Here is a 24,881-nt window from a genome sequence, read left to right on the forward strand (position 1 = left end):
ATAAAATCTTTTAAAAAATAAATAAAAGTGCTTATCACAAAAAAGTGCCTATCACAAGGGTAGTTATGAAGAACAGTTGAGATAAGTTTCTTGAACAGTGCCTAGTACAAAAGCCTCACTAGTCCTTAGTAGGAGGAAAAGTAAGGATAGGAGGAGGAGTGCAAGGGCCACTGGCTTAAAACTGGGATGGCTTGATGTCAGTCTTGACTGTCATTATTTGCTCAATTCACTTCCCTGCTCCTGGCCTCAGTTTCTTCATCCATAAAATGAGGGAATTATTAAAATCCCTTCCAGCTTTAAAATTTGATTGTGCCTCTTCTACTGAATTCAGTCTCCTGAGATAATACCCATTGAGACTGTTGTGAGAATAAATGAGATAATGCATAAACATTTGCTAGCACAGATCCTAGAACATGGTAAGCACTCCAGAGATGTGAGCTGTACTCCCTAAGCACTATTACTTCCTCCCACGAGAATGTAAACCCCAGGAGAGCAGAGACCCGGTTGGTCCTGTGCACTCCTGTAACCTGAGCGCCTGGATTGCTGTTGGCCTATCTTGAATTGAATACATAAAGCAATCTAAACGTCCTGCCTGTGCAAGGTTCCCTGGGCAGTTTTCTCAAGGGCAAAATGAGGAGTCACTAAGATCCCTTCCAGCCATACAACCATGCAACCGCTCTTGTATTTCATCTCCTTCTGGAGTCTGAAACCCTTGGTTGAAGTCCGGACCCCAGAATAATCCAAAGCTATTTTGGAACGTGAGCCTAGGGCCTGAGTCCTCCTCCGTTGCCATGGCAGCGGCTCCGCCCCCCGAGCTCTGCAGATCCCCCGCCCTGATTGGCTGGACGCCCGGCTCCCTCTCCGGATGCGGCTGCCGCCGCCATTGTGCGGCGCTGGTCCCCTAAGAGGGTTCTCTCTGCGGCGAGTGTCTTGGGCTTTCGCCCTCGCTTCTCGCTCTCTTGTCCGGGGAGCCCGGCGGGTCCGGGACTCCCGTCCGTGCCGGTGCGGGCGCCGGCATGTGGCTGTGGGAGGAACAGGGGGGCCTCCTGGGCCCGTTCTCCTTCCTGCTGCTGCTGCTGCTGCTGGTAACGCGTAGTCCCTTCAATGCCTGCCTCTTCACCGGCAGCCTCTACCTCTTGCTGCGCCTCTTCAGCTTTGAGCCTGTGCCCTCCCGCAGGGCCCTGCAGGTGCTCAAGCCCCGGGACCGCGTTTCCGCCATTGCCCACCGCGGCGGCAGCCACGACGCGCCCGAGAACACGCTGGCGGCCATTCGGCAGGTGAGTCCCCTACGCCTCGCGCCCCTCGGTACCCCCTGGGAGGCTGGACTTCTGCTAGACCTTCCGAAGGTTCTCCAGTATTCTCATGATAGCCTTCCCAGTTCCCCATTCATCCAGAAGAAATATATCCAAGTGGCCCTGGATCCTTCGTAAGTCAGAAATCTGCCAACTTACTCAGAGAACGCAGCAAAGACCTACATATTTGCTATATGCCAGGCACTGAGGATACAGTAATAAACAAGACAGAAAGAGTTCTTGCTTTCACAGAGCATGCATTGGAATGTGGGAAATCGGCCTTAAACAAGTAAACGCATAAATGAGGTACTTGAAGAGACAAAAAGTATGATGAAGAAATAGAGTAACAGGGTAAAGAATGGGAGGGCTTATGCTGTTTTAGATAGTCAGAGAAGTCCTCTCGCAAGACATGACTTGAACTGAAACTGGAATTAGGAAGGGGAGCCAGCCTTGGATCTGGGAGAAAGGTGTTCCAGGAAAAGAGAACAGCAAGTGCAAAAGTCGGGAGGTGGAAATGATCTTGGAAAGTTCAGGTAACAGAATAGATACTATGGAGTCTGACTTCAAGGAACCGAATAAAGGTTGGTGAATGAGGTAGGAAGTGTGGCCAGCCAGGTTTAAGTACAGTCTCCTTCAGTAGTTGACTTTATTGTAAACGGATCACATTCACAGAAGCTGTCTTTGCTTGTCCTCCAAATTATCCAGGTCATCTCCTTATCACCTTTTGCTCCAAACACACCGTTCGTGCCAGACAACCCTGGCAGCTGGACTCCTGATCAGTTTTTGCGTCTCCTTTTAACAAGACTGTCCTAAGACTCTTGCTCCCTCCAAACTCCTAGCAGTCTCCTGACTTCATAATAATGATAGTTTGCATAGTATGAGAGATTTTCAGTTGTATGGACATTTTTGCATCTGTGGAAATACATCTGACCCTCACATTTCTTTCAGACATTATTTTAACATCAAATGGGTAGGAAAACGGACTCAAATACACAGCAACAACTAGAATACAGGGTTCCAAGCCCTAGAGTTCTCTGTCGGAGATTAGACTGTGTTCCAGGATATAAAAACTTGGACTCACTGTCTAGCTACAAACAGACAGTATTACATAATGAGCAAGTTACTTAAGCTCTGTGTCCCAGTCAGAGTCCGAAGGCACCCTAGGGCACCTGTCTTCACTCCAGCCCCACCCAGACCTCAGGTTTCCTATCTGGAAAATTGGAATGATATTGGTATCTACCTAATAGATTGTGATTCAATGAGGTAGTCCACAGAAAGAGCTTGACCCAGGGTAAGACCTCTACAAATGTAAGCTAAAGTAATCTAAAGATGGCTTCATTTTTAAAATCATCTCAGGATAAAGGTTAAAAAAAAAATTAAGTCTGAAGAAGGGAAGGAGTCAGGAAGGCAGCTGTTAATTTGTAGAGGACAGCTGACTGTTTATAGACCAGGTTAGACCTCTCTTTTCTTTCTTTTAAAAAATTTATTTATTTATTTGAGAGAGAGAGAGAGAGTGAGCTCACACAACCCAGGAGAGGGGTAGAGGGAGCAAAACAAGCAGACTCCTAGCTGAGAGGGGAGCCCAGTGTAGGGCTCTGTCCCAGTACCCCGAGATCATGACTTGAGCTGAAGTCAGACACTTAACTGACTAAACCACCCAGGCACCCCCAAATGAGACTTCTCTTGCATGCTTCTTTCCCCTTGCTTCTTTGTGGTGTTTTTGGTTTTGCTTTAAGTTTATTTTTTTTTCTTAGTAATGTCTACACCCATCATGGGACTTGAACTTACAACCCTGAGATCAACAGTCACATGCTCTACTGACTGGGCCAGCCAGGTGCCCCAATATCTTTATATTTTTTTTAATTGTTTTAAAATTTTATTTATTTGACAGAGAGACAGCGAGAGAGGGAACACAAGCAGGGGGAGTGGGAGAGGGAGAAGCAGGCTTCCTGCCGAGAAGGGAGCCCAATGTGGGGCTCGATCCCAGAACTCTAGGATCGTGACCTGAGCTGAAGGCAGACGCTTAATGACTGAGCCACGCAGGCGCCCCTATACTTAATTTTAAGTAGAAAGCTAGAAAAGCTGCCCTGTCTCCCTTTCATCACAATAAACCAAGGGGAGAGGTGCCTGGCTGGCTCAGTTGGAAGACATGGAACTATTTTTCTCAGGGTTGTGTGTTGAGGCCCCACGATGTGTGTAGAGATTACCTGAAAGTAAAATCTCAGTAAATAAATAAGTAGAAATATAAAGATATTGGAGAATGTATTTTACATTCTAACTTAAATTCAGATAGGTGAAGTAACGTAGCTATACAGGAGAATTGTTATGAAAAGAAAGATAATTATAGAGAAAAAAGTATATAGTTGTCATTGACTTCCATTTCAACTTACATTTATGTAAGTTGCCTTGAAGTGTAACTTAGTATTAACTGAACACAGCCGGCATTCCCAAGTATTTATAAATGATATGGTGGTTTGGCCAGGAACATGATGAACTTACTATGAATCATGTTAAATGAGGAAGTATGTATGTGAAATACACATACACATATAGTGTTTCATAACTTGTTGTGGTGCAAGGGAATTAAAGTTAATTTCCATTCAGGTATGTTTAGGTTGTACATGTCTTTAATATATGTAATAATAATAAACATTGTGCCAAGTTCCTGGCTTAAGAGGAAATGAAATATGATAATTCTGCTTGTTCCAATATAAGGTCACTCTGGATGAACTTTTTTTTTTTTTAAGATTTTTTTTTTAAAGATTTTATTTATTTATTTGATAGAGAGAAATCACAGTAGGAGAGAGGAAGGGAAGAGATCACAGAGAGAGAGGAAGGGAAGCAGGCCCCCTGCTGAGCAGAGAGCCCGTTGTGGGACTCGATCCCAGGACCCTAAGATCATGACCTGAGCCGAAGGCAGCGGCCCAACCCACTGAGCCACCCAGGAGCCCTGAATGAACTTTTTAGCTATAACAGAATTTAGCTGCTGAATACAGACTTAAGACAAGGTCGCATCCTCACTCTTGACTTCAAAAGGAATATGTAGTTTATTTCCTTCAGAGTATGTTTCGTTGTCCTCTTCTTGCTCCCTTTGTGTCTCTGCAGCTCATAATTCGTATTCTTAAACACTTTACTATGTAAACAATCAGGAAGGACTTTCTGAGAATGGTAGAATTTCTGATGGATTATAAAGTAGATACAGAAGGAAAAACATGAGAGAGGTGAAATGGATGGAGTCCAAGAACAGATACCTGCTGGTGACAGAGGGATTAAATTGTACCCACAGTCCATTCTCCACCCAGGAGCCCAGTGCAGCTTTAAAAGTATAAATCGGTGGATGCCTGGGAGGCTCAGTTGGTTGGACGACTGCCTTCAGCTCAGGTCATGATCCCGGAGTCCCGGGATCGAGTCCTGCATTGGGCTCCCAGCTCCACAGGGAGTCTGCTTCTCTCTCTGACCTTCTCCTCGCTCATGTTCTCTCTCACTGTCTCTCTCTCAAATAAATAAATGAAATCTTAAAAAAAAAAAAGTATAAATCGGGTTATATACTGCCCTTAATTTAAAATTCTCCAATGGCTAGGGCACCTGGGTGGCTCACTGGGTTAAAGCCTCTGCCCCTCCAGCTCAGGTCATGATCCCAGGGTCCTGGGATCCAGCCCCGCATCAGGCTCTCTGCTCTGCAGGGAGCCTGCTTCCTTCCTCTCTCTCTGCCTGCCTCTCTGCCTATTTGTGATCTCTGTCTGTCCAAAAAAAAAAAACCCCACCAAATAAATAAATAAAATTCTCCAGTGGTTCTCTGTTGGAATTAAATAAAATCCAAACACATTCTATCTTATACCCTTCTCAAAGCCTCTGCTCCTGTTCCAACCACCCTGGGTGCTTGTTAGGATGCTTTTGGCTTCATGTAATAGAAACTCAAACTTCTAATATCTCAAATGATATGGGACGCCCAGTAAGTGTCTGCTTTTGGCTCAGGTCATGATCCCAGTCTCCTCGGATTGAGCCCCGCAGCAGACTCCCTGCTCAGTGGGAAGCTTCCTTCTCCCTCTTCCTCTGCTACTACTCCTGCTTGTGTCTCTCTCTCTAATAAATAAAATCTTAAGCACAAACACACACAAATATCTCAAACAGTAAGGGAACTTAATATCTGACATAAAAAGAATGCAAGAATATAGGGGAGAGGTGACTTCCAGGGTGGCTTTTTAGGTTTTTGTTCTGTTTTGTTAGTTTTTAGATTTTATTTATTTGACAGAGAGAGAGAGAGAGCACAAGCAGGGGGAGCAGCAGGGGGAGGGAGAAGCACACTCCGCTGAGCAGGGAGCCCGATGCAGAGCTCTATCCTAGGACCTTGGGATCATGACCTGAGCCGAAGGCAGACACTTACCCAACTGGGTCACCCAGGTGCCCCCAGGATGGTTTGATTTATAGCTGTTCAGTTTATGATCATGGAGAACTCAGGTTCTGTTGCTCTATCTGCTCTGCCACCTGCATCATATTTACTAGCCCTCATTGTAGTTTCCCGGTGGCCACTGCAGCCCCGGGCATCACATTCTTACACATTGCCATCTAGTCTCTATCCCTCTTCCCTATTCCTTTCCCAGAAGTCTCCATCACATACACAGAGAGGGATTGAAAATCGGTCACTCTGAACACAAGAAAAAGCTGAACAATGTGGCAAGAACAGGTCTCTACCAGCAGAGAAAAAGAAGGGGAATAGCTTTGGGTAGACAGTCAACTTTCTTGACACAGGGCTCCGTCCTACATTGTAGTCTTTGTTTGATACTTGCTCTTCTGCTTGGGAAACTATTTCCCTGGATCTTCATATGGTTAGCTCCCTTTGATCATTAAGGTCTCGGCTCACATGACATACTCTCAGAGAGGACTTTCTTGATTGCCTTGTCTAGTAACCCCCACTGCCTTTAACCTTCACATTACCCTTTATTTTCTTTTTTAAAACATTGATCACTATCATAATTTATATGTAACATGTTTGTGATCTGTTTCTCCCTACTGAAATACAAGACCCATAATCCTTTTCTTTCTTGTTCACCACCCTCCTCACTCCTTAGAATAGTGCCTGATCCGGTAGGCACTCGGTAAGTATTTGTAGGAAGGATTGCGCAGTTCTAATAGCCAGTAAACACACGAGAAAAGATACTCAACATTATCAGTCATTAGGGAAATGGAAATCAAACCCACAATGAAATTCCCATTAGGGTGGCTATAAACAAAAGGACAGTAACAGGTACTGATGAGGATGTGGAGAAATTGGAACTTTCCTACACTGCTGGTGAGAAAAACAGCTTGGCAGTTCCTTAAAAGGTTAAACACAGAGTTACCATTTGATCCAGCAGTAACACTCCTAGATATAAATATACGTATATCTAAAAGAATTGAAAGCATACATCATGCAAAAACTTATACAGAAATGTTCATAGCATATTAATAACCAAAAATGGAAACAACAGAAATATCCAGCAACTGATGAATCGACAAGTAAAATGTGATGTAGCCATATGGTGGAATAATATACAGCAAGAAAAAGGAAAGAAGTCCTGATACGTGTTGCGATATGAATGAACCTTAGAAGCATGCTGGGGGTGGGGGAGCCTGGCACGGAAGATTGCATATTATATAATTTTATTAAATAAAATATCCAGAATGAGCAAATCCACAGAGATAGCAGTAGATTAGTAGTTGACTGGGGACTCACTGCTAACGGACATGGGATTTCTTTTTGAGGTGTTGAAAATGTTCTAAAATAGATGTGGTGGTAGTTGCACAGCTCAGTGAATTTAATTTTTAAAAACCACTGAATTGTACACTTTAAACAGGAATTACGTGGCATGTGAATAATCTCGAAGCTAAAAAGAAGAAGAAAGATGTGATTCTGAACTTCATCAGATTGAAAAAAATCTCTACCAAAAACGCTGTGCCATTCTGTGTTCTAATAGTGGAGTCTATGGTTTTCTTCATTGTTAGTAAACACTAAGTTAGTAACACTAAGGCTGTGTGAAGTTACAGTATAAGGTTGGATATTTAAAAGATACTTTTCAATGAAACTTTTAAAAAGCCATATACATATAATGAATTTGTGAAAGCAAATACTTTTTAAATCAATTTTATCCAAGTATAATTTACATCTATAAAAAGCAAACATTTTCAGTGTTTGATGAGTTTTGATAAACATATATGCCTGGGTAACCACTACCTTAATCCATTTCCATCACCCCAGAAACTTCCATTGTGTTCTTTGGAGTTAACCCCCATCACACCTCTGCCCCAAGGCAAGCATTGATACTACACTGTGCTAGTCTATTACTAAACTATTAGTATAGTTTTTAAATAAATTTTTTCATTTTAAATAAAATTTTAATAAAATTGCACTATTTTTATAAACCAGTTTACGTGAAATTTGTATGTTTAGAACAAAAATACTATTATAAGGAATTTCTCTAAATGAAAAGATGAGTGTGAACTGTATACTAATATGTGAATTTAAAACAGATCTTGTCTCTGAAAGGAGGCAATAAAAGTATTGGTAAAGACAGTTGAATGCAGTCATTAGAAGATCTGGTCTGAGAAACTCTAATATGGTGGTACTTTTATAAAGCTTTTGCTTGGGACCTTAATAAACTACTCAGAAAAGACAAATAAATGAACTCACTAGTTCTAATAATCTTGCTAAAATTCAGTGTCTTACCACTGTTATTTTTTGTGTGGTTACCAAATAGAGATGGCCCTAATGAATACAAAAATAATTGAACTAATTATAGTGCTGGCCTCAGGGAATAAGAAAAATATTTGTGTTACAGTGAGACAGATGCATTGTGCATACTGAAAATGTGATCTTGTTTTATGTCTTAAATGATACAACGCATATTTATTTACCAGTGCGTTATCCTGTCTTTAACTTAGAAAAGATACCTTTTAAGCTTATAAAAAGATACACCTTCCAAGCAGTGTAAAGATGTGAGCACTACTGTAATGACTTTTTCACTGAAATAGATTTTTTTTTTTTTTAAATCATAATAGCTTATGTTGAGTGCCAACTTTGAGCTAGGCACCAAGCTTGGTAATTTACATGCATTATTTCTAAATCCTATGTCTCTTAAGATCTTTAGAGACCTATCATCTCTTTTTTTTTTTTTTTTTTAAGATTTTCTTTAGAAAATGGGGCATCTGGGTGGCTCAGTCTTTGAGCATCTGCCTTTGGCTCAAGTCATGATCACAGGGTCCTGGGATCAAACCCCACATCAGGCTCCCTGCTCAGCAGGGAGTCTGCTTCTCCCTCTTCCACTCCCGCTGCTTATATTCCCTCTCTTGATGTCTCTTTGTCAAATAAGTAAATAAAATCTTTTTTTAAATGTGTATTTTATTTAGAAGGAGCATGTGTGTGCACGCACAAATAAAGGGGAAGGGCAGAGGGAGAGGGAGAGAGAGAATCCCAAGCAGACCCCACTCTGAGGGCAGAGCCTGACACAGAGCTTGGTCCCATGGTCATGACCTGAGCTGGAATCAGGAGTCGGTGAGAGTTGGTCCCTTAACCAGCTGAGCCACCTAGACGCCCCAAGAAATATCATCTTAAAAATGATGAAACTGAGCCTAGAGTTTTAGAGGAAATATTGGTCATACTATGAAAATCAAACTTTGAAGCTTAGAAGAAAATGGAGTTGTATTGTATCTTTATAAGGAAAGGATTTAAAAAGAAGGAATAATCTATGCCCATAAAGTACATGATTGATAAATTCGACTGTATTAAAATTGAAAATGCGTTTTAAAGAACGCAGTAAATAACAATGGCTAGCAAATACTGAATCGCTGCTGTGCACTAGTACAGAACCGTATGTTGTTTCTCAGTACTTGAGTACTTAAGTTTGTACCAAATATATAAAGACTTTCAAGAGAATGACACAGGAATGATGCACACCAACTTTAAGATGGAGAGGAATGGGGAGAAATTTCCCTTTATCTGTAGTGTCAATAGTAAACATATAGTGCTTAAGAGTGCAGCCTCTAGGGGCTCCTGGGTGGCTCAGAGGTTTAAACCCTCTGACTTCAGCTCAGGTCATGATCCCAGGGTCCTAGGATGGAGCCCCGCATCAGGCTCTCTGCTTGGCAGGGAGCCTGCTTCCCACCCCCCACCTACCCCCACCTGCGTCTCTGCCTCCTTGTGATCTCTGTCAAATAAATAAATAAAATCTTAAAAGAAAAAAAAAAGTGCAGCCTCAACCGTGTCATAGTTTGTATAACTAAAAGCAAATTTCTTATTTTCTGTTTCCTCATCTGAAAATGAGAATCTTAATATTACCCAGGGGTGGTGAGAATCAAATGAGTTAATATATTTAAAGCATTTAGAATAGTGCCTGACTATATAGAAAAGGCTCAATAAATACTAACTACTATTACATTTTAGGACAGCAAGAGATTGAAGCAACTGTGGCAAAAGTTAACATCTGTTAAGTCTTTCTTACTATATACTGCTTTGTGTGTTTGCATAATTAAAAATTTTTGTAATTTAAAATCCTGATCCTAATGAGCATTTCATGTCTTCATTGTGACAAAGAAGCCAAGAAAGCAAATGTTGGATAGTATATCTCAGAGGAACATGCTCAAGTTCTCTTTTTAGATAAATTCCAGTATACCTTATCATGTTTACCAGCTTGTTGGCCAACAGCCAGGGCTGCTTACATAAACAAAATGTAGTTCCCCCTAGAAGCAGGCTTGGTGTTCCTGTTACAGAGGGTGGAGTTAAACCAAGAACCTGACCCCCTCTTGTTTATGCCAAAGTAGTGCAGGACACACAGCTGATCAGCAAACACAGGGGCATCATCAGAGGTGCTGTACCAAATAGAGTATAGGGAAGCAGTGGAATTTATCTAAATATTTGTCACTGTAAGCTATTAATGGCCCATAGAGTTAAAGCAACCAGAGAAAACTCAAGTTCCAGAAATCTCCCCATTTACTACTGTGAGAATGGGAAGAGTAGGTAATTTTTTTTTTAATATTTTATTTATTAGAGAGTGAGAGAGAGATCATGAGCAGGGGGGAAGAGTAGAGGGAGAAGCAGACTACCCACTGAGCAGGGAGCCCAGTGTAGACAGGATCCCAGGACTCTGGAGTCATGACCTGAGCTGAAGGCAGATGTTTAACCGATTAAGTCACCCAGGCATCCAGGAGTGGGGAATTTAAAGTGTGTGAGGAATCCCTAAGTGTGCACGTTGAAGTAGAGTTATCAGGGAAAAGAAGAACCAGGTGGATAGCTATTTGGTACTAGAAGGAGAAGAAATCGGTAAGAGATGCTATCTACCTAGCTAGCACTGTTGGTCATCTTGAACATGTAGATTGTAAAATGGTATCTTTGGCCATTTGCCATTAATATTGTTGATGTTTTTGTTAAGGCAGCTAAGAATGGAGCAACAGGTGTGGAATTGGACATTGAGTTTACTTCTGACGGGATTCCTGTCTTAATGCACGATAACACAGTCGACAGGACAACTGATGGCACTGGTCGACTGTGTGATTTGACATTTGAACAAATTAGGAAGCTTAATCCCGCAGCAAATCACAGGTTAAGGTAAGTGGTTCATTGTCACTTAAACATACCTTTCAGCTTCTGTTGGGGATCACAGAAAGACTCTGGCACCTTCTAAAGACACTGGCATCTTCTGCTCCAGAAGAATTGTTTTGCTGTGTTTTGTTTTGAACTATATACAGGTTTCCCAAGTAATGAGCAGGGTGCCAGGAACAACAGAAATATGACATGGATAGTTTTCATCTTTTCCCACTGTGGCCAGTTTGGCCTGGGAATTATTCTCAAGACAATACACTGTCTAGTCACTAACATTAGTAACATTAGACAATTACTTTGTACTATCATAGAAATTTTATATATGAGATATACGGGTATATGTATATCTCAGAATTAGTCCTATAAGCTATCCCACAAGAAAAGGGTTCTGAGATCAACTAAGATCAAGCAGTATACGGTAGATGTTCCCTTTAGGGATAAATAGTCCACATCAGTCAATTATTACCTTTAATTTAATGTTTCTCAAACATGTATGACTACAGACCACGTATGACGACACCATTCCCACCATAAATGGCTATAAACACATTGGAATGAGTATACTGGGTAATGTACTTTGGAATGTGGTTATGTAAATCCCTCTCTTCTTTGTAATACTGAAAATGTATACTCACTGTTACCCATGTTGTATCAGTTCTCTGGCCAATGATCAATATTCTTTGAGTATTAAGTATTCAACCTAGTGATTATGTTATAGTCTTCCCTGAAAGATATTCAGACTGTAGTTTCCTAGGATCTGAAAAGCCACTGAAGGAAGTTATAATCTAGAAAGAGTAATGGTAACACTTGAAAGTTCAGAGTGCAGGCTGCTGGAATTGCTCTTTGCAGTCATCAGATACTTCATTGTTCTGCCATCTGCAAGAGAAAGGCTGGTTTTAATATTACAGTGATAATGAGGCTAAGAGGTCAGCTTCAACGTCAAAAATTAAAGCAAAAAATACTCAGGGTCATCATCACCCATAAAATACTTTAAGAGGGCATGGTATTGCTTTGTTTTAGTTTTTAAAGATTTTATTTATTTGACAGAGAGAGACAGAGTGAGAGAGGGAACTCAAGCAGGAAAAGTGGGAAAGGCCAGCTTCCTGCTGAGCAGGGAGCCCAGTGCAGGGCTGGGTCCCAGGACCCTGCGCCAAAGGCAGATGCTTAATGACCGAGCCACCCAGGTACCTCAAAAAGGCATTATATTATGACTAGATCATGCAGGCAGAAAATCAATAACGAAATTACCTTTGAACAACACATTAGATCAGATGAATCTTACACTCCAGTGTTTTAGAGAAAGGAGTATATAAAAAATTTTAAACCCATAAAGCTCTAGACAGAGAAGGAAATCAAATGAGAAATCTCCATTGGGTAACTGTTACCCATTACTATGTTATACTACATTAGTCTACATAGGTTTTTCATTTGTTTTTTGCTACTTCTAATCTGTATTGAAAAATAGATATGAAGAACTAATTAAACACCTCTCTCACGTCAAAAAAGAAAAAATGCAATATTGGTGTCAGTATACCATCTTAAGTCTTTAGCATAGCCAGTCTTTGTCCTCCAGTTGGAACTCATTGCATTTTCTCTGTTTGAATATCAGGTGAAGTCATTGGCTTGTGTTTATGGACCATGTTTTAGGAAAAATAGGTATTTTCTCTAGAATTATCCTCAACGTGGTAAGATGCTCATCCTGAGTTGGGGGGAGGGGGTGGCATGGAAACTAAGACTGGCCAAGGGAATAGCAAAGTCATGTCTCATCTCTCACTCCCAAGGAGTAGGCTTTGAATAGAATGGCTGGCGAATTGCCTGTACTATTTAAATTATCTTTTTTTTTAAATCAAGATACTACACTTGAAATTATTTTGTTGAATAAGCATAAGTTAAATCATATAGAATAAAATTTCATTATGTGAGAAAATCTGATTTCTTATATATCTAAGGCACATGACTTTTTCCTTTTCTTTATCAGAAAATTATGTGTAGACATTTATTTCAAACAGTCGCACTTAAATGCACAAAAATCCAGTGAACAAATTTATGTATTTCTAGGAATTTCTCCTGCATCAGGTTCTGTTAGGGCAATTACGGTCTTAAATTTCAGTCTCAAGTACTCCAGAAGAGGCATTATACTCTGGCCTTTAGTGAGTAGAGGTCCTATTATATTCTAAATCTACTGATTTCCTAAAAATTAGGTAAGTTTTGTTGTTGTTGCTGTTCTTTGGTCAAGGATATCTGTCGTCTGTTTCGAGGACATAAAGTAAATTATCCCTAGACTCCAGTATGGTTAAAGAAAGGAAGTTAGGGAAAACACTTTTTCCTGTTGGTTGGAAGACATTTGTCAAACATCTGTTTCACTAAACTTTTATCTTTTTCTTTTTCCTGCAATATACTATTCCTTTCCCCTCTCTTATAGGAATGATTTCCCTGATGAAAAGATCCCTACCCTGAGAGAAGCCGTTGCAGAGTGCCTAAACCATAACCTCACAATCTTCTTTGATGTCAAGGGCCATGCAAATATGGTACAGTTTATACCACAGACTTCACTTTCTTTTTTTTTTTTTTTTTTAAGATTTTATTTATTTATTTGACATTCAGAGATCGTAAGTAGGCAGAGAGGCAGGCAGAGAGAGAGAGAGAGGAGGAAGCAGGCTCCCTGTGGAGCAGAGAGCCCGATGTGGAGCTCGATCCCAGGACCCTGGGATCATGACCTGAGCCAAAGGCAGAGGCTTTAACCTGATGAGCCACCCAGGTGCCCCCAGACTTCACTTTCTTGAAAAGACATCTTATTTAATTGAGAGTCATTTCGAAAATCAACCATAGATTTTGCTACTTATCCTTCTTAAATTATTTTTATTGCTTATTAGAAGTTTACCATGCAAAAATCCGTATCTTTAAGCAAATAGCAAATTATGGAACTCTTAACCTTTGATGGAACCTTTGAACAACTCCTGATATTCTACAGCTAATACAAAATTGATTTGGGTTTTTCTTACTTACATAAATAGCATTTACAAAAGACAGTAAATAAACCATAAAGAGGTACTTTGACTAACCTCAGGAAGAATTCAGGAGTTAGATGTACGACCAGTTGCGTCCGGCTGATAAGTTAATGGTTTTAGATGGACAACTGTGGACTGAATTTAAAGAGAACTCTTTGGAGTCCCAACAGATTGTGATAGCTAATAGGACATTTATCTTTTATGTACAGTTATCCTTCCTATATGATTTCTATCCCTTATGTATAGTTTTGTTATTCTATGATTTGAGTAGTTAAACTTTTATGGTAAAATCACTGTAATTTTTTCAAATACATAAGACATTCCTAAAGAAAATTTTGCTTAAATTTTAGAACATACACTTTTATTCATAAAAACGTATCACTGCAGTGGAAATCAATGGGCAAATATGGTTTAGATTACATTTGTTCACTTATAACTAGCTTTTCAAGTACAAATACTTTTTATCTTCATTTGGACAACTTATATTTTCCCCCTTGCAAGGTATAATCAATCAGTAGTGGCCATCTACTGGTGGGGAATTCTGATCTCAATTTTTTTTTTATTCATCCCAGGATATAGTTGAAACTAGTTGTTAAAACCTGAAATAAAAGCCTAAGTATATATTCTAGCTTTAGCACAGGAAACTCTCATTTTTGAAGAAAGGAGAATGGTGCTCTGGCTCATTAATTATTCTGGTACATTGTGTTTCTTTTTTTTTTTTTAAGATTTTATTTATTTATTTAAAAGAGAGGGAACACAACCAGGAGGAGCAAGAGAGGGAGATGCAGGCTTCCTGCCGAGCAGGGAACCCAATGTAGGACTTGATCCCAGAACCCTAAGATCATGACCTGAGCCAAGGCAGAAGCTTAACAACTGAGCCACTCAGGCGCCCTCACTGTAGTATTCTGATATACAGTTCTATACATTTAGGTTTTCCAGTTAGTTTGCACCAGAATCACCATGAATACCTATTAAAAATATGAATCCCTGGACCATATCATGTAGAGAAGAAATTCTAAAAATATCTAGGGTTGTTGGTCAAAGGTCCTACATTTCACCCACAGTGTACTTCATGCTTATTGTCTTAGAATAAAGGGGGAAAAAGAAGAAAGACTATTTGAGCTTTCTGGTTGGGTGCTCACAGGTGGTGTGGGCCACATTAGAACATAGTGATCTGATTCACCACAATGGTTAGTGTAAAGGACAAAGTGATGCAAATTGGAGTTCGTAGAGCACAGGAGCCAAGGTCATGGGCTTTGGAGTCCCAACAGATTGTGATTAAATGCTGTCACTTGCTACAGTGTAACCTTAACCTTGATGTGCTTCCATTTCCTCACGGGGCAGCCGTTGGGGGTGGTGGGGATGGGAGTAATTTTAAAAATCACCACAGGCGTTGTTATAAGATTTAAATAAATTACGTGGGTGAGGAGTCAGGTACAAGGCATATGTTATTTCAGACAGCAAGGATACAACTTTGGCTCTGCACATACTCTCACATTAGTGAAGGGGGAACAGGACATGAGTAATTTCTATATTTTTTCTTTTTTGGAATGCATTTTGTTGCTTACATTTGATTTTAAGTATGTGTGACTTTTCCAAAATTTAGTGATATTTCAAGAATTGTGATATAGTGACATAACATCCCACCTAATGCCTACTACCTACCTCTGTTGTTAGCTGCTATTGATTTTCTTTTTTTTTTTTTTTAATAAAGATCTTATTTATTTATTTGACAGAGAGAGAGAGAGAGAGAGAGAGATCACAAGTAGGCAGAGCAGCAGGCAGGGGTGGGGGAAGCAGGCTCCCTGCTGGAGCCAGATGCAGGTCTTGATCCCAGGACCCTAAGATCATAACCTGAGCCGAAGGCAGAGGCTTAACCCACTGCCACTCAGGTGGCCACTGAGCCACCTAGGTGCCCCAACTGCTATTGATTTTTAACGGCCAAATCTGTTAATTCACTAGATGTTACAGAATGTCAGTATTTAGCTCAGTAATTTCTTCTTCATTCATTTAACTGGACTACTACAAAAAGAAACTTCTGTTCACCTTGAAGCTCTTCCCAGTTCCTCCCTTATCCCATTGTTTCTTCCTCTGTGTTGGTGATGAATGCCAAGAACATCTGCGCTTAGTAGTTCCCAGGCTGGTTGGCTCATGCTTCTGCCAGGAAAGGCAGAGGGTGATAGGGTTTTGAGTATAAAAGGACTTTTCCTAGTGGCTAAACTGGGTTATAAGAAAAAGGTTTAAAATTTTGCTTCCAGCCTCCACTGGCCTGCTGCCTGCCATACTTTCCAAAAAAGTCTGACAAAAGGATAAAGCTTACAAAACAGTAAAGCAACAGGACTTCTCCTCCTTACCCCCCGTCTACTGTAGATGTGAATTTAAGAAGGATCCCAATGGATAATGGAATCTACCAGCACTCCTGTCCGTGTCCACATATATTAGTAAACTTCTGATTTATTCAGTAGGGTTGTACTTAGTATGTAATAGTTATTGGCTGGGACTATTACATTTAAATACATGAATCTCTATGCTTTACAGGCTACTGATGCTCTAAAGAAAATTTATAAGGAGTTTCCTCAACTATACAATAATAGTATCGTCTGCTCTTTCTTGCCAGAAGTTATCTATAAGGTAAAATTCAGGATTTGTGTTGTACATAATACTGTGTTAGTTGATGGTGATAACAGAAATGGGCCAAGTAACCATAAGATAGACTGTTAAATGGAACTGAATTTCAGTTAAGAAATTCCTCTTTTGAAGTAAGTCAAGCAGAGAAAGACAATTATCATATGGTTTCACTCATATGTGGAACATAAGCAGTAGCACGGAGGACCATAGGGGGAGGGAGGGAAATCTGAAGGGGGAGAAATCAGAGAGGGAGACCATCCAAAAGAGACCGTGGACCCTGGAAAATAAACAGAGTTTCAGAGGGGAGGGCCCGGGGGGAGGGGTAACAGGGTGATGGGTGCTAAGGAGGGCAGGTGTTGTGATGAGCACTGGGTGTTGTACAGAACTAATGAGTTGTTGGACACTACATCAGAAACTAATGATGTACTGTACAGTGGCTAACTGAACATAATAATAATAGAAAGAGAAATTCCTCTTTTAGCAAGAGAAATTCAGAAAGGAGAATGAACTCCTACCCCATTTTAAAATACCATGATTCCTCTTTAAGCTCCTTTTATATTGTTTACAGGCTCATTCAGATTACTTTAGTAAACATTCTCAGAACAAAGAATTATGTAGCTCTTTATCTCATTACGTAACATAAGTAACCTTTTAAAAAAAAATAACTCTTGCTGATGGAGAATTTAAAATATGCACAAAAGTTGACGGTAGTAAAATGAGCCCCCGTTTAACTGATCTAGCTTGTTTCATCCATACCCCATTCATCTTCCCCAGTGTTCTTTGGAAGTAAATTCCAGACATCATTTCATCCATAAAAATTGCATTAAGTATCTTTGAAAAGTGATTCCCTTTTTTTTTTAACTACAGCCACAACACAGTCATTATCCCATCTAAAACCATTACTGACTCCTTAAGATTATGAAATTTATCTAGTCCGCATATAAATTTTTATTTGTCTCAGAAATGTAAGTGGGTTTTTTTTAATAATGTCAGTTTGAATCAGGACCCAGATAAAGACTACATACTACAATTTAAAATCTTAGAACCTGTAAGTTTCTAAGTTCTTTTTCCTCACCTTGTGATGTATTTATTGAAGAAACCAGGTTGTTTTGTAGAGTTGACCCAAGTCCAAATTTTGCTTCCTCTATCATGATACAGTTGAACACATTCTTCTCCTGTATATATTTCCTATAAATTGGTAGTGAGAGCAAAAGACTTGATTAGTGGAGGTTCAGTTATTCTTGGCAAGATAATCTCATAGGTGAGGGTATTTTTTCATCAGGAGGCAGGTAACATCTGATTAACTCTTCTGTTGTGTTGTTTGTAGGCTGCTATTGATGTCAGTGGCCAGCTCTCAATTTGCTAGGGGTTGCAAAATCTTAATATTTTAATGCTATCATTTCTTCATGTATTAGAATACTTCTGTAAAAAGAAACTCAGTGGTGCCTGGCTAGTTGTGAGTTCAACCCCACACTGGGTGTGGAGCCTACTTAAAACTGAAGAAAGAAACCGTCATTCATTTTAGTTATGCATTTGGAAATAAAGGCTAATCGTGTCCTTTACTTACCAGTTTCCGAGATAATCTGTTGGTTCTGTAGCATTTTTCAACAGTGACCAACAGAATATGCGTTGAAAATTTTACAGTAAGGGTGGAACCTGTCCACATATAAACGGTCATTGAGATGAACAGGGTCATGGGGCTTTCAGACATTTGGATCCGTGTTTCCCAATCTTACTTGACCACAAAGGCCTTCAAAACGTTTGCTACATTGTCCAGAGGAGCACAGAGTGAAACATCCACATCTTCCTATTTCTCGTTGACCTTCCACAACCCCTACCCCTACTTCTCGTCTATCTCTGCTGTCCTCACTTCCTTCTTACCCCACTCCCTTACCCCCAGGCCCCGCCCAAGCCTTTCTCAGCCATTTTTCTCTGGAAAGGATCAAAAGCTAACCAGCCCATCTGGAAATGATCATGGTTCCACCCTCACTGAGTTCTAATTACTTATTTCTAGCCAAAGTTTAAATTGATAACCCATTGAGAGTTTGTTCCTGCGGCATGAAGATTTCACTGTGAGATTATAGTTTACTCATTTTAAAGGTAAGGATTTCATGAAGGAAATGTTCTTATTTATATTGTATGTTAAATGCTTTACATCCATTACATTATTTACTTAAAGGATTTAGGTCTATTTAGTAGACATGGGGGCCAGGGTGCCATTATGGCCAACTTCGGCAGAATGAGTAACATTGGCTAAATCTAAAGAAAAATGAGAGGTATTAGACTTAAGATACGATATGTATTTAATTTCCATAATTCCTTTTCAGATGAGACAAACAGATCAGAATGTAGTAACGGCTTTAACTCATAGACCTTGGAGCCTTAGCCATACAGGAGATGGGAAACCACGCTATGATGCTCTCTGGAAACAGTCCATGTTTGCGGTAATGGACATTTTGCTCGACTGGAGCATGCACAATATCCTGTGGTACCTGTGTGGAATTTCAGCTTTCCTCATACAAAAGGATTTTGTATCCCCGTAAGTTGGAAGGGTTTTTTGGTTTTGTGTTTTTTTTTTTTAGTCTTCTCCTGATACATTTCCTGAAATGCTCTTCTTGGAAAGGAAGGATTAACAGTGGACAGCCTGGACTGGATTTCCCCCACAAAGCCCACCGGGCCTTTATTAAGGTGGAATGCCTAACTTAGCTTCTTAGGTGGGAAGAGTTCAGGCATATGTCCCTATTTCCAAAATAAGTTGACCAAATATTCTTAGCGCACTTTAAAGAAAAAATAAACCTAAAAAGGGAAAGAAAAAAGAAACCTGCTAAACTGTGACAGAAGAGAGATTACATATCCTTGTGATTGGCTCCCTTTGAAAACCAACATAGAATCCAGGGCAGAGCCACAGTGAAGCCAGCCTGTGAGTGCCTGCCTGATCCCTCCCACCCTTCTTCCTGCTCTGCTCTGCACTGTAGACTTTGCTCCATTGCTTCCAAGAAAGCTCCATTCCTCCCCTGCTAGCCGACTCTGACCTTTATCGTGGCAGTTTTATGGCCATGTATTTTAGCTGATTAGAGTTGTTAGTTTCATATTATTTCAGGCATGCGTGCATTCAAGTCAGTCAGTATTTGGTATATGCCCACAATATTGCAAAGCATTGTATTAAGAAGCTGAAGATGCTATGGTAAGGAAAACCATGGTCTACCCTCATGAAATTTATAGTCAAGTAGAAGGGACAGTTGCTGATCAGAAATCCAATTTAAATATAAAATTACAACTAAGGGAAATGCTGTGTAGAGAGAACAGCGTACATATTCTGTGTAATTTCACCTAATCGGGGAGTTAGGGAAAACACCCCCAAGGAGGTGACAACTAAGCTAAGATCAGAAGTGTGAGTAGGAATAGGGTGCGAGGGTGGAGAGCCAAGTCAGAGGCGAAACACATACAGAAGTGTTAAGGCAGGGGGGCGTCTCGTCTTTCAACAAAATCTTAAAGATTTTGTTTATTTATTGGACAGACAGAGATCACAAGTAGGCAGAGAGGCAGGTAGAGAGAGAGAGGGAAGCAGGCTTCCCGCTGAGCAGAGAGCCCGATGCAGGACTCCATCTGAGGACCCCGGGATCATGACTTGATCCGAAGGCAGAGGCTTTAACCCACTGAGCCACCCAGACGCCCCAATAAATAAAATCTTTTTTTAAAAAAAAGTGTTAAGGCAGGAAGGAACCTAGTTCTTTCAAGGAATTGAAAGAAAATCCATGGTCTGTCACAGAGAAAGGAAAGGGGAAGTACATTGTCAGATGAGGCCAGGTACGGCCTCTGATAAAACTGTGTCTGTGTGTCTGGTGGAGGGCGTCTTTAGCAAGTCACTGAAGTGTTGTAAATTGGAACAGTGTGGAGGAGGTTCTGGTACTGGGTTTTGGAACACTCCCTCTGATTGCACACAGAGGCCCAGTTAAGAGGCTCTTTGGGGGCATTATTAGTACTCAGTGAATACCATACTTAGTGACCATTATAGATTTCTGGAACAGCTGGTCCTTATTCTAACAGGATGGGTTTTTCCTCTTTCTCCAGGGACTACTTGAAGAAGTGGTCAGCCAAAGGCATTCAGGTTGTTGCTTGGACTGTTAATACCTTTGATGAAAAAAGTTACTACGAATCCCATCTTGGTTCCAGCTATATCACTGACAGCATGTTGGAAGACTGTGCATCTCAGTTCTAGAATTTTCCCCTAGGGAGGAAACGTGGGGACAGAAACTGCCTGCTGGCCTCATGCAGGGATATCAAAATACCCTTTGTGCTAGCCCCAGCCCTAGGGGATCAGGTGGTTCACACAAGCAATAGTCGGTATTTGCATTTTTACCTGAACCAGAGCAAAACCTGGTTTTGCTTTCCTTGCTCCATGGAATGCCTAACTTCAACACTATTGCTCTTGAATATCTGGGTCTGCAAAAAGACACAACAGCTCCTGCCCCAGCCTTGCTGAGGCATACACCGAGACCCAGAGAGGATACGCACAGATTGAGTTGTGCAATTTGGGGGTGCAGATGCAAATGCATGGGAAATGCATGATCACACAAAGTTGACATTTTAAAACTTGACACACTTATGTAATTTACTTATTTAAAATATTTGTATTCGGCTACATTATCAATGTACTATAGACATCAAACTTGTGACCATACTAATAAAATCATTAAAAGGAGCACTAAGGGAAAACTGTGTACCAAGCATCATGTCCTGAGACCTAAGGAATTTAGGGAGGCTGCTCCCTGCAATCCAGGGACCAGTGGCAACAGCCCCCTGTGAGCCAAAGGAAATGGTAGCTAAGTCTTGATACCAGTGCAAGGGATTCTTTATGGTATCCTGAAGTAACTACAAACCACTAGGGGGCAGGGTTTTGCTCGTTGGGGCAACTCCAGGGCAGATGACGGTGGAACCCTTAAGGAACATCCAAGAACACCTAGGCTTATCCTCCTTTTACAAATAAGAAAACCAAAACCTGTGGAAGGAAAAGGTCTTCAGAAATGACACACCTGGTGACACAGCACAGCCTGACCTCATAAAACTGAAATCTGCTGTTTGCCAGGAACTTCAGTGTTTTAACATGCATCATCCCAAATCCCAGAAAACCATACAGAGGTATTATTCCCTTTTTATGAATGAGGAAACCAAGGCATTGAAAACTTAAAGTCACTTACCCAAGGTCTCAGAGTCCTTGGTGCAAAGGAGATTCCAATCCAAGCCAATCCAACCTCAGGGCCCTTGCTCTTAACCATTTGCCCTGTCTGCCTTTATAATGTAGAGCCCTTAATTCCGAGCTCTGTGCTCTTTTCCACAGAAGCTTCCAGGGGTCTTACTGTGAACTGAAGTAGCAATATCTAAAATGAAACGGAGTTGGCGCATCTGGGTGGCTCAGTTGATTAAGCATCTGACTTAATTTCAGCCCAGGTTATAATCTCAGGGCGGAGAGATGGAGACCCACATCAGGCTCCGTAGCCTGCTTAAGATTCTCTCTCGCCCTCTGCCCCAACTGCTCGCACATGCATTCTCTCTCTTAAAAAAAAAAAAAAAAAGAAAGAAAGAAAATGGAATTTGAGTCTTCAGAAAGTTGCGAAGCCATCTGTCTCCTGTAGCTGACCCTGCTCCCACCTTTCGGCCACATCTACACCCTGGCCCACAGGCCCTCCTCAACTTGGGCATGACTTCCCTCCTAAGCCCCAGTGGGTCACCAGCCTCCCACTCGAAGCCACCGGACCACCAGTCCACATGGCTTGATGGTAGACATGCAGGTTGAGTTTCGCTACAGTTGGCATTGGCAAGGGCATGATGGATGGGGCTTGGGACATTTGCCATCAACATTTACAAAGAAGTTTTCTTGAATCCGAAAATTAACAACAGGACAAAGATTTATTCAATCAACAGAACAAATACCTAAGCTGTGCATACTTCCATACCACACCACGACTAGAACAACAAGAGGAGGAGGGGAGCCCAAAGACCAAACGCTTCTGAAGACTGAACCCCACATTGGCAAGTGCACTGCACAGCAGACAAGGGATTCTTTCCAGGGCAGTATAGAGTTAACACCCCTTCTGTTGTGGGAAGACCTCCTGAGAGCCAGGAGTTCTGTTACTTGACCTTTGTCCCAAATCCATTTTGCCCTTGACCCAGACCCAGTGAAGGATTGAGTTCCAGTGCTAAGATGTTGGGTCCTTGAAGAATGGAGAATTTGGGTGAAGAAAGAAGGTGTTAGTACTACTATTAGGCACTTGGAAGGATTAATATAGGGATTAAAAATGGGATTTGAGATCAGGGAAAACTAAATCCGATTTTATGGTCAGCAATTTAATTGCTTGGACAAGTTCCTTATTTGATCTGTAAAATAGGGGCACTATTTTTTTTTTAAGAGTTTTCTTTATTTTTGAGAGACAGCACAAGTGAGGGGAGGAGCAGAGGGAAAAGCAGACTCCCTGCTGACTCGGGGCTCAATCCAGGAACCTGGGATTGTGACCTGAGCCAAAGGCAGATGCTTAAATTGAGCCACCCAGGCACCCAAAATAGGGGCAGTATTGGTACTGCCCTAGGGGCGGCTGATTAAATAACAAAGTGCATGTAAAAGGCATGTAAAATGTTACTAACATTTATGGACTCCCTGACATACTAGACACTTTCAAATGCTTTCCGCGTGTTTGCAACAACACTGTGAGGTTACTACCATCACAATCCCACTCTGTTTTTTAAAAAGACTTATTTGAGAGAGTGTGTGGGGGAGGGGAGCATTGCACAGAGGGAGAGAGAGAATCTCCAGCCTTCTCTCTGCTGAGCACAGAGCCCGACACAGTGCTCAGTCTCACCACCCTACTACAATCATGACTTGAGCCGAAACCAAGAGTCCAATGCTTAACAGACTGCACCACCCAGGCGCCCCACAATCCCACTTTATAGTGAAGGACACCAAAGCACAGGGAAGTTAAGTAACTTGCCTAAAGTCACACACCAGTAACAGCATAAGGATTTGGTCCAGGTGATGTAATTCCAGAGTTCATACCCTAAACCCCTGCCTATCCTTGTATCCAGCGCGTAGCAAGGACTCACTAAAGAGAAAAACTTGATCATTCCTAACACCTATTATGGTGCCTGTTATATGGTAGATGCTCAATAAATGTTTGTTGAAGGACTGAATTATGGGATAGCCAACTGGAAACTTATCAAGGAAACTAGAGGTACAGACCTAGTTCAAGTGGGAGTTACAGATAAATGATTCAGTATTCAGCAGCATCAAGGGGTCATCCCAAGAAACTCAATACAGATAAAAATTGTCCCCTCTGCCATGCGACCTTGACCTGAGCGGGAGGCAGATGCTGAACCAACCAAGCCACCCCGGCATCTCAAAGAAGACAGTCTTTTTTTTTTTTTTTTTTAAGATTTTATTTATTTGGCAGAGAGGGACACTGCGAGAGAGGGAACACAAGCAGGGGGAGTGGGAGGAGAAGCAGGCTTGCCATAGAGCAGGGAGCCCGATGTGGGGCTCGATCCCAGAACCCTGGGATCAGGACCTGAGCCAAAGGCAGATGCTTAATGACTGAGCCATCTAGGTGCCCCAAGAAGACAGGACAGAGTCTTAAGCAGACTCTGAGCTGAGCACAGAACCCAGCACAGAGCTCAATCTCACGACCTCCAGATCATGACCTGAGCTAAAACCAAGAGGTGAACACCCAACCAACAGAGCCACCCAGGCGCCCCTCCCTAATACAATATTCTAAGCTCCCTATTTGCATGTTCAGGTGGCTTTTCTGGTCAGGCATTTTGGGAAGAAGTACAGCACTCCCCCCTCATCCCTGGGCCGATGCCTTAGTCCTGGATGGTACCAAACCTTATACATACTATGAGTTTTCCCATCACACACACCTATGGTAAAGCTTACCTTAGAAATCAGACCTAGTAAGACAATAACAGTAACAATATACTATAAAACAAGTTAAGTGAATGTAATCTCTCTCCAAACATTGTCCCGTACTCACCCTTCTTCTCATGATTGAAGGAGATAAAATGCCTGTGTGAAGAGATGAAGCGAGATGAGGGGCGTAGGCTCTGTGACATAGCCTTAGGCTACTACTGACCTCCTGACAACTGGGCAGAAGGAGAACCCATCTGCTTCCTGGCTGCAGACCAGGGGTCTGTGGAGGCCGAGAAAAATCAAGGCCATCCCACCTCAGGTTTAGCCTTAGCATAGGTACAGCCATCTTAGCTCCGGCAGCCATCTCAGACCCCTGTGCCCAAGGGCTGAAATTTCCCCCACCCTGCTTTAGTAAGCCCCACCCTGCTTTAGTAACAGGAACCCATAAATACCCCTGCCTTAACTAAGCTTGGGGTCCAAGTCCC

General features: G+C 41.4%; 1 protein-coding gene across 3 annotated transcripts; it reads left to right on the forward strand.

Moving 5' to 3' along the window:
• The first annotated feature begins 843 nt into the window (after positions 1-843).
• On the forward strand, positions 844-21,216 carry GDE1 (glycerophosphodiester phosphodiesterase 1). 3 transcript variants are annotated; one of them, XM_059415226.1, is made up of 6 exons: positions 844-1,277; positions 10,694-10,869; positions 13,286-13,391; positions 16,410-16,502; positions 18,827-19,038; positions 20,571-21,216. In XM_059415226.1, the coding sequence occupies exons 1-6, from the start codon at positions 1,017-1,019 to the stop codon at positions 20,716-20,718; spliced, it is 996 nt and encodes a 331-aa protein (XP_059271209.1). In that variant the 5' UTR covers positions 844-1,016; the 3' UTR covers positions 20,719-21,216. The 3 variants fall into 3 exon arrangements, with proteins under 3 accessions (XP_059271209.1, XP_059271210.1, XP_059271211.1); XM_059415228.1 differs by having other exon boundaries at positions 1,194-1,277; positions 10,698-10,869; XM_059415227.1 differs by lacking the exon at positions 16,410-16,502.
• Positions 21,217-24,881: the final 3,665 nt, after the last annotated feature.

This window comes from Mustela nigripes, chromosome 11 (assembly GCF_022355385.1).
Source record: "Mustela nigripes isolate SB6536 chromosome 11, MUSNIG.SB6536, whole genome shotgun sequence".
NCBI lineage: Eukaryota > Metazoa > Chordata > Mammalia > Carnivora > Mustelidae > Mustela > Mustela nigripes.